This window comes from Gopherus flavomarginatus, chromosome 9, assembly GCF_025201925.1.
Source record: "Gopherus flavomarginatus isolate rGopFla2 chromosome 9, rGopFla2.mat.asm, whole genome shotgun sequence".
In the NCBI taxonomy this organism is placed as follows: domain Eukaryota; kingdom Metazoa; phylum Chordata; order Testudines; family Testudinidae; genus Gopherus; species Gopherus flavomarginatus.
The window spans coordinates 55,774,490-55,785,028 of NC_066625.1; the positions used below are offsets into that span (position 1 = coordinate 55,774,490).

The following is a 10,539-nucleotide window of genomic DNA, read 5'->3' on the forward strand; positions in this document are numbered from 1 at the left end:
TTGCCAAAGTTGTTTGCCATATCAAAGCTGTTGCAAATCATGATGAAAATACAAGGCCAAATTCACCCCAGGCATGATTCCATTGACGCTGGTGGAGATACACCAGGGAAGAACTTGGCACCTGTTAGAGAAATTCTTGGGGAAGCTCAGACTGTAATATCAAGAGAGCTAGGAGAGATACCACAACTACCCCACCCATTCCTGCACCTGTCTGAAGCCAGTAGTAGCAGTTGCCCAGAAAGGTGACGAGCATGGAAATTTCAGCTAAGAACATATCCAAATAAGGCAGGCAGTTTTTCAGCATAATGAGGTGAAGTCTTTCCAATCTCAGTGCAATTAGATCCTTTCCACTGTGTTTTGTTTTGCATGTAATATTTTGCTTTTTTATGTCTTTCTCAGCAAGATTGTGAGTACAGGGAATTGGATTCCAAGAGAGATTAACAGAGATGACGGTTAAAGAGAAAGCGCATGCATTTTGAAAGCATGTGTTCTGAGCAACGGCACTGCAAAATGTTCCTTTTGCTGCATGTAATGTGGTGCAGCAAAGGGTTTAGAGTGGTTCCTGCTGCCCCATTTCCAGCAGAGTCGCAGCACATTAGCTGGGATTTCTACATCTTCCTGGAAGATATGGTTTCAAAGGTGCAACGTTTACTCCGGTAGTTGCAAAATAAATAGCTCTTTTCATCTGATGGATATTGCACAAGCATGAAAACAGCTTGTTTAGCCTCCTTGGAATGGGCTCTGGGTGGAAGACCTGCTCTGGCTCCCACCCATATGGGAAGAGCCCTGGGGAGATGTTTAGATAGCCACTCACCATCTGGATGTGTCTCCTTTTGGCTCTCTGGATACCCTTGCTGCCCACTTGCTCAACAAGGGTCCCAGTTTGTCTTGATTACAGGAATATGTTGGGCAAACACACAAGTGCAATTACCAAGGACTCTGCTAATTGGTTATGTCCACCCCAGTATCTGACCACCAGTTGGCAGAGGTAGAAGGCTCCTTGGCTGAGACCTTCACGTCTCTGGTATTGTCCCAGCCTCCGAAGCCAATTACATCCTTCAGGATAGATTCAGGTCTCATCTCTGGGATATCAAATACCGTGCCAGTGAAACTAGCATGGCCAGTATTTATAACAGTGACCAGCATAGTTGACAATATTGATGATATGCCGTGAAGGATGATTAATAATAAATATCCTACATTCATTTAGCAATTTGTGGCCTGATCCAGTTCTCAGTGAAGCCAATGGAAACCTTTCCACTGATCTCAGTGAGCGTTAGATCAACCTGTTAGGAATGATTGTGAAGCTGTTCACAAATTATGTACACACAGGGATCACTTTGCACACCCCTGAAATGCAGTCACCTCTGGGATGGAACGCATCAGCTATTCAACAGCACCCAGCAACTCTGCACAGCAATCTAGGACAAGAGGTGAAGAATGCTGTTTCAAATTGAAACTGTGGGAGGAATTCTGTCGAGCAGACTGTAATTAATACCCCAGTTTGAATTGGGCTAGGACATTACTGTTCTGGTTTATGAGATGGTGAAGACTGATACATTTGTGGATTGCACATCACTTTTCATCCTTGCATTTTGCAAAAAATGTTCAGATCTTTTTTGGAAGGAAGGAAAGTAAGTTATACATGGGACATCTATCTATATAAAATGATGGATATAAACAGAAGCAATGAAACTAATGCACAGAGTATATCCAAGAGCCATAAATAGTGCGAGGCAAAGTAATGCACAGGATATATATAATGCTGGATATAAACTGAACCAGTGAAAGTAATGTGTGGAGTATATTCAGCGATAGCCATAAATAGCATTAGTGAAGGCAATGCAGAGTGTCTATGTAACAATGGATATAAACAGAGCCGGGGTAGTTGTTCATATAATGTACGATATTAATGTGATTTGAGCCTTCATAACAGCTTGAGCAACATAAAAAATAAGTACACCAGAAGCAATGTGACGTGCAGCTTCAGCATCCCACTGACAAGGGGATGGGATTGTTTAGGGTTTGAAGGTACAAGCTGCCTTTGCAAAGCCGTAACTCCCCCGGAATAACTTTATATAGTGCTCAGTGTCTCCCCAGGCCAAGCTTTTCACTAGCTCAGCTCCTTTCATTCATTTAACTTTCAAATTGCCTCTTCCATTCCAGAGCAGGGAGGGCTGGGGGTGAGGAGGGAAGAGCCACACGACTAGACACAGTCCTTGCAGGAGGTGGTGGATTTGGGGTGTGTCTCCTGCTAACCTATCAGGGGAAGAGTTACTGCATTCTTCTTTTCAGAAGAAAACTAGGGTTCAGTATGCCCCAAATCCCAGCATGGTCTAGCCCCCTTAAAGACAGTGTTGCCTTGGGGTGCAAACAAGGAACAACTTTCTGGAGTGCAAATGGTTTAGATGGCTACTAGAGAAGTGATCAACTCATCTACATTAGGACATAAGAATAGCGGCATTTGAATGATTGATGAGGAAGCTGGGGATTGCTTAGGGGAAGGAAGTGTGTGTGTGTTTGGGATAGGGTCTTTTATATCATTCCATCTGAAATCACTTGAGATCAGATCCTAGGGCAGGGGTGGGCAAATATTTTGGCCTGAGGGCCACATCTGGGTGGGGAAATTGTATGCAGGGCCATGAATTTGGGGCTGGGGTGGGGCTTGGAGTGTGGGAGGAGGTGCAGTGTGCAAGAAGGGGCTTAGGGCAAGTGGTTGGTGTGCAGGAGTGGTACAGAAAGGGGTGCAGTGCAGGGCATTGGGGTGCAGTAGGGGTTTGGGGTATGGGCTCCGGCCTGGCACCGCTTACCTCGAGCAGCTCCTGGAAGTGGCCAGCATGTCCAGCAGTGGCTCCTGCGGGTGGAGGGGGCAGGCGGCTCCACCGCACACTACCCTCGCCTGCAGATACCACTCCCAAAGCTCCTACTGGCCACAGTTCCCTGTTCCCAGCCAGTGGGAGCTGCGGGGGGGGGCGGTACCTGCAGGCAAGAGCAGTACACGGAGCCCTCTTCCTCCTCCCTCCCCCTCCCCCGAGGGGTCACAGGGATGTGGTGCAGGCCGCTTCCAGGAGCGTCGCAGGGCCAGGGCAAGCAGGGACCCTGCCTTAGCCCCACTGCGCCATGGGGCTGGCAATACCGCGGACCGGATTGAAAGCCCTGATGGGCCATAGTTTGCCCTCCCCTGTCCTAGGGACAAAGTAGTTAACACCAGCAAAGGCCATCCTTGGAAAGCTCTGACCTGCCATGTTTCAGGATCCTTGGTAGTTCTAGTGTTGTGTTGTCATGCTGATGGTGTTTCAGTGTTCAACACTGGCATCCCATCCCCAGCCAAAGCTATGTAAGGGCTGGCTCCAGGAGGAAGGCCAGGATTGTAGCAAAACCCACTTCAGATTGATTTGCATCCTATGGCCTCGTCCCATTGTGTTCCTTGCAGGCCCAGAAATCCATACCTCTTCTGTCTCTCATCAAAGACTTTACCCAGGGCCCATACCACATTGGCCAGGAAATCTACCTGAAATTCCTCTCTCGTGGACCCTTTTTGCTTCAGTGCAGAAATCCAGTTAATTTTCTTATCTTTTCCCTAGTGAATGAAGCCGAGTAAAGGAAAAGGTCTAAGATTAAGGCACTTGTTGTTAGCGAGGAGGCCCTAGCAGTGGTGCTCACAGGACATTCCTGGATCTCATGCCTATAGAATAGATTCTGTTTACACTGCCCTGGTGTTTCATTTGCCAATTCTGCTGCCAGTTTGGGGATGGAAATTCTGAGCCCCTCTTTTGCACCTCTGTTTTCACACAAGGACTTGCTTTTGCATGTAAATACTCCATCCAGAGGTCAGTGTTTTTTTCCTGGACCTCTGTAATCTGATGCAATTAAAAGCAACAGGGGAAAAAAGAGACGTCAGTATTTTCACTTTGGATTCCAGAGGCAACAATGGATGCTGAGAGCCATATGGTGCTTACTTGGCACCCCCCCCCCCCCAGTCCAGGCGTAGTGACAAAGAGAAAAGGTATTGGGGCATGCTCACAGACAAGAATCTTCAAGGCAGCATAATGGATCTAGGTGCCCAAGTCCCCAAAATCCCAGCCTTTGTTTTTAAATGCTTAATGCTAGTTTCTAAGTACAATGTGCCTTTTACCCATGATCGCAGAACATGTTGCAAAGCTGGGTAAATATCATTATTGCCTTTTCGCTGATGGGGAACTAAGGCACAGGAGGGGTTAAGTGACTTGCCTCAGGACGCAGAGAGAGTCAGTGGCAGAGGCAGGAGTAGTCAGGATGCAGAGAGAGTCAGTGGCAGAGGCAGGAGTAGTCAGGAGTAACTCCACTGATGTCCATGGGGTAGAGGAGAATCCAGCCCAGAAGAAGATATTGCTTTCTGCTCCAAGTGGAACCTGTTCCTTTCCATGCTGCCATTCTCTGGGCCTCGACACAACTTTGGCTGCTCCACTGGCTGGGTTTCCCCTGTGTCTCTAGTCTGGTCTGAATTCTGCATTCCAGTGCCTCTGCATTCAAAAGGCGGTTTTTGTATTCAAGTTCCATCTAAAGGGAGCTGACTCATTTTGAGAGCTTAAAGTAGGATGTGTGTGTGCGTGCGTAAAACGTTCCCCAGTCAGTCATCAAAAGCTGGGGATGATTTCACCCAGGACGGGCTTGGACAATAAATGAATGAAGGCATCAGCACCATGGCTCCACTTCTTCCTCAGGCACCATCTGCACCAAGCCCCTTCCTCTCGCTTTCTTCCCAGACAGTGGGATGGGGGGTGGGTTCTGCGCTCCTGCCAGAAGGCTGTGTCAGCGGGCGGGATCATTCTTCCTGGTTCCTCAGCACTTCATTAGGGTGCTGCTGGCCGACGTGCAGGCTCCCTCCTTTTTGTATGCACCTCACCTCCGAACTCTGACTTCATTAGTGAAGACTCTTCTCCTGGCCGGCTCTGAGCAGACTGCAAAACAAGCCGTTAACATAGAGGCCTTTCAGGCCAGGGGTCTCAGGCCACCAGTAAGATCGGGGGTTGGGACAGAGACAGGTTTCAGCCAGTTAATGCCTAAATAATAGACGCTTTTTCAACATGGGTTGTTTTTTGTCAGATTGCTCTGCCGTGAAAAATTATATTATCAGCTTTCAGGCTTTGTCATTGCTCGCAGTCATACACCATAACGGTTTTACTGGCCCCACCATGCCCGTCTACAAGAGCCCCAGTCTGAGTGGCAGCATGGCCCACTGGTGAAGGCACTGAGCAGGAGACCTGGGTTCTGGTCTTCACTCAGCCACTGACTTGCAGCATGACCTTGGTCAAGTCACTTACCCTCTCTCTTTCCCCTCCAGCCATTTGTCTGTCTGCTTTAGATTGTAAATTCTTTGGGACAGCCATTGGCTTTTACTGTGTGTCCATGCAGCACCCAGCACAGCTGACACTGCCACCATAATAATGGGCATCCCCTGCCCTCATCAGGCCAGCTTAGTGACAGGAAGCTGGACTAATTATTGTTTGTTAGCCCAACCTATTGCCAGCCCTGGGGACAGAAATGTTGACCTCCTTTGCCAGTCCACGTGGATACCAAAAGATCAGGGTGAAAGAGAATTCCCTGCCCAGAGACCCTGTGAATTCAGACACATGGAGCACACTATTCAAACCCACTGTAGTGACTGAACCACATTCACAACTGCCTAGTTGGTAACTATTGTGGCCACATTTTCGTAATCTATCTACAGGGAAGGGAGTCCCTGGAGGATGCTGAGATAACATAAGGAAGAATCCAGGTTCGGGGGCAGTTGTTGGTCTGTGGGGAAATGCAGGTGCATAGCTAGTAAATGCATGGTGAGGCTGTAGGCCTGGAAGCAAAACATGCCAGCTCTGCTACATAGATCCCCTGATGGCCACTGTCCCACCCTTCCAGGGTGCGAAATTGGACACGGCTGCTAGGGCAAGTACTAAGACCGAGCAAGGAGGGGAGGAAAAATGATGGGCGGGGAGAGGAAGTCCAAAGACAACTACTAAGTGGCTGGACCTCTGGCTGGATAGTATGGGACTGACACTACCCCAGCCAGTGAAATACTTCTCCCATGCCAGCTCTCCCTGCAGCCCTTCAAGTGTGTGTGTTCTGCCCTCTTAAATGTGCTTCCCTATGTTCTCTGCAGCACAGGTGTGTCTGGCTGCATGCGTGACACTGCAAATGATAGTGTCACCACAACTACGATGTATATTGAAATAGCAGGGATGTATTGAGCAGACACGTCTAATATTGACCTGATATTTCCCCTTCAGTTAATATCGGCACTGGTAAGTCAATGAACCTTGACACTGACTCGAACAGAAGTGACCTTTGCCATTCCACTGGCCTTTGTTTGCTAACCTCTGCTGTTGTTCTTTCCTCCTCCTCTTTGTTTTTGTGTCGCTTGCAGGTGAGAGATAGGATGATAGCTGGGGAGGTGAGCATGCATAGCCCAATTCTGGCCTGCTGGCAGCCTATCCTCCTCCTGATGCTGGGATCCGTCCTCTCCGGCTCTGCCACGGGCTGCCCGCCCCGCTGCGAGTGCTTTGCCCAGGAGCGCTCGGTGCTGTGCCACCGAAAGCGATTCATCGCCGTCCCTGAGGGGATCCCGACTGAGACCCGGCTCCTGGACTTGGGTAAGAACCGAATCAAGACTCTCAACCAGGATGAATTTGCCAACTACCCTCACTTGGAGGAGCTGGAGTTAAACGAGAACATTATCAGTGCCATTGAGCCTGGGGCTTTCAACAACCTCTTCAACCTCAGGACTCTGGGTCTCAGGAGTAACCGACTCAAGCTCATCCCCTTGGGGGTGTTTACCGGACTGAGCAATCTTACCAAGCTAGACATTAGTGAGAACAAAATTGTTATCCTCCTAGACTACATGTTCCAGGACTTGTACAACCTGAAGTCTTTGGAGGTTGGGGACAATGACCTGGTCTATATCTCCCACCGGGCCTTTAGTGGCCTCAACAGCTTGGAGCAGCTGACGCTGGAGAAATGCAACTTGACCTCTATTCCCACGGAGGCGCTGTCTCACTTGCACGGCTTGATTGTGCTGAGGCTGCGCCACCTGAACATCAACGCCATCAGGGATTACTCATTTAGGAGGCTCTACAGGCTTAAGGTCCTTGAGATCTCTCACTGGCCCTATCTGGATACCATGACGTCCAACTGCCTCTATGGACTGAACCTGACGTCCTTGTCCATCACCCACTGCAATCTGACTTCCATCCCTTACGTCTCTGTCAGGCACTTAGTTTATCTCAGGTTCCTGAACCTGTCCTACAACCCCATCCTCACCATTGAGGGCTCCATGCTGCACGACCTGCTCCGGCTGCAGGAGATCCAGCTGGTGGGTGGGCAGCTCACCACTGTGGAGCCCTACGCCTTCAGAGGCCTCAACTACTTGCGCATCTTGAACGTCTCCGGGAACCTGCTGACCACGCTGGAGGAATCAGCCTTCCATTCGGTGGGGAACCTGGAGACGCTCATTTTGGATAATAATCCTTTGGCCTGCGACTGCCGGCTGCTTTGGGTTTTCCGACGCCGCTGGAGGTTGAATTTCAACAAGCAGCAGCCCACCTGCTCCACCCCTGAGTTCGTCCAGGGGAAGGAGTTCAAGGACTTCCCCGACGTGCTCCTGCCCAACTATTTCACCTGCCGCCGGGCACGCATACGAGACCGCAAGCCGCAGCAGATCTTTGTGGATGAGGGCCATACGGTACATTTTGTCTGCCGGGCAGATGGGGATCCGCCCCCCACGATCATGTGGCTCTCTCCCAGAAAGCACCTCATCTCTACCAAAACCAACGGGCGGCTCACCGTCTTTCCCGACGGCACTCTGGAGGTGCGCTATGCCCAGATCCAGGACAATGGCACCTACCTATGCATCGCCAGCAATGCGGGTGGCAATGACACCATGCTGGCGCACCTTCACGTGCGGAGCTACTCCCCAGATTGGCCCCACCAGCCCAACAAGACCTTTGCTTTCATCTCCAACCAACCCAACGAGAGCGATGCCAACAGCACGCGTGCCACCGTGCCTTTCCCCTTCGACATCAAGACTCTGATCATCGCCACCACCATGGGATTCATCTCCTTCCTGGGTGTGGTGCTATTCTGTCTGGTGCTTCTCTTCCTGTGGAGCCGGGGGAAAGGCAACACAAAACACAACATCGAGATCGAGTATGTGCCACGCAAGTCTGACGCCGGCATCAGCTCTGCTGATGCGCCGCGCAAGTTCAACATGAAAATGATCTAACCCGAAGCAATTTGCAAATAATAAAGTTTTTTTAAAAACAAAACAAAAGAAGAACATTGCTACAAACATACCGACCTCTCTCCTCCTCTGAACCACCCCTCCCCTCTCGTTCTAACCCCGGCTCTTCGCACCACCACCTCTTCCACCTCTTTATACCAGGAGAACGTTCTGCTGATGTCTCCAGGACTCCCATGTTTGTCAGGAAGTAGTCTGATGGATGCCGGTGTCAGATCTAATGATGAGAGGGGAAAACAAAAAAAGAAAAATAAAATAAATCAATAAAAAGTTACGAACTTTCCTCTGTAACTTTGATTTAAATAATTATGGATTTTTATGAAAAAAGTTGAAATAAAAAAAACAACCTCCCTATTTCCTATAGATAGTTGGAATGCAAAATCTTGACTTCTTGATCTGTCCAGTTCTGTATCTGATTGTCTTATTTTTCTTCCTCTCCTCTTCTGACTCTCCCATGAAGGCAGTTTCTAGTGGTCTCAGAAAGAAAAAACTGGGGCTTCCATCCACACAGCTCCTAGTGCGAGCCAGAGCCCAGTTGCATTGGGGAAAGGCTGTTGGCTCAGCAGAGAGCAAAGAACAAATTCTGCTGTGACTTGTGCCCTCAGTCACACCTCTGATGTGAACGGGGTTGCCAGGGGATAAGTCCAGCCGGAATTCAGCCCGAAGTGTGGGTGATCCCTTTTAGATAAAAAGTAAATTATCACCAGTTAGGCTAAGGCTTTTCCCTAACGGCTCAAGGTTCAAAGTTCTGTACACCCTTTTCCTATCAGTCCTGGGGAAGCTAGTCAGTATCTGGATTTCAGATCTGCTGTGTCTATATACCAGTAAACAGCCTGTGATTCAGCCGGTTCCCTGGCCAGCAGAATAGCCTCTCTGGGCTTCTCCCCTATGCTAATTGACAAAGGCAAGACTCAGTTAAAACCAAAGACTGGGGAATCTATCAGGGTTAGGTTCCACTGCTCTGAAATGTATCCCAGCTGGGCTTTTCCCTGGAATGCTAGCCTGTGGTTTCCCTGAGACCAACAGGTGGAAGGAGGCCTGTGATTTAATTACTCCATAGGTGTTAGGCAGGGAGAGGGCTCTTTCTCTGCAGCTGTGAGTAATGGAGTTGGTTGAATCCACTATCAGACAGGGGGCTTGATGCTGCTCTCACTCTGGCCTAGTCCTCCCATTACTCTCCTGTCTTCAGCAGAATGACTCCTGATTTGCATGGCTGTACTGGGATCAGAGTCAGGCGCAGAGAGCAGGTTCCCGGGGTTCTGACTAATGGCATCCCTGCTCCTGTCAGACAGAGAATGGACTTCCTCCAGCTGGACTGGTGCAATCAGACTGAGGAGGGGGAGGTTCCCTGAGCCGAGCTCTGCACTGTTACATCCACATAACCTTTCATTGACTTCAGTGGCACGAGGAGGGCAGAAGTTGGCACTGGGGCTGGGATGGAAAGGCTGCGCCACCTACCCCATACTGTGGTACCTGTACTCCTAGGCCACCTCTGTTCACCAGAAGGAATCTATTAGCCAACACATCCACCTACGCCCACCACAGCAGGGAACTCCTTGACATTCTTTCAGGTTCCCAGAGCCCCGTGCTGGTTATGGCTCTCACGGAATTTATCTCTGACAGCTGGTAGCCAAACTCTCTCTCAAGTGGTCAGGTATTCCCTGGGCCTTTGGCTTCCAAACAGGCAGGAGATCTTGGCTGGAAGATCCAAATGCTGGTGCCAGGAGAGTGGGACATGTGAGCAGAGTAGTTTGGGAAGTGGCAGCAGTGGAGTGGGGGTGATGCTAGCTGTTTTCTAGCTATTTAACCTAGGCATTTCTCTCTGATGTGCCTGTCACCACGAGTATCTGGGCACCTAATGGTTCATAGATAGGCTTGGCAGAATTCAAATTTTATTCTTTTATAATTTTGACAGATGATATTGATTATTTTAAGCCTTTTTTTAGATCTTTATCAATTTTTAAATTTTTACAGTTGCGCAAAATTACAGGGTTTGACAACGTTTTGCTATTTTTAGTCATTTAAATTTTCAGTTGCACAGTCAGGCAATTATTTAATGTCAGTCGCTACTGAGATTTGAAAAGCTAAAGCTTTATAAGCATTAAAACACAAATTGTCACAATCACATGTCAAAATATACTAAATAAATAGCCTTAAATCAACAAATCCCCTCCTCTTTTTAACCGTCCGTTTGCTAGTCCATTTGTAACAAGCCTGATTCAAAAGCCTAAATCACTGGAGTTTCACTCTAAGTTCTCAAGCTGCCTTTT

At 48.9% G+C, this 10,539-nt stretch overlaps 1 protein-coding gene across 9 annotated transcripts in view; it reads left to right on the forward strand.

Moving 5' to 3' along the window:
• LINGO1 (leucine rich repeat and Ig domain containing 1) overlaps positions 1–8,642 on the forward strand; it is a 495,185-nt gene extending 486,543 nt beyond the window's left edge. For all 9 annotated transcript variants that reach the window (XM_050966998.1, XM_050966999.1, XM_050967000.1 and 6 more), the window contains one exon: positions 6,401–8,642. In XM_050966998.1, the coding sequence (XP_050822955.1) occupies positions 6,413–8,254 (1,842 nt within the window). In that variant the 5' untranslated portion in view covers positions 6,401–6,412 and the 3' untranslated portion in view covers positions 8,255–8,642. The remainder of the gene's footprint in view (positions 1–6,400) is intronic.
• The last annotated feature ends 1,897 nt before the right edge of the window (positions 8,643–10,539 follow it).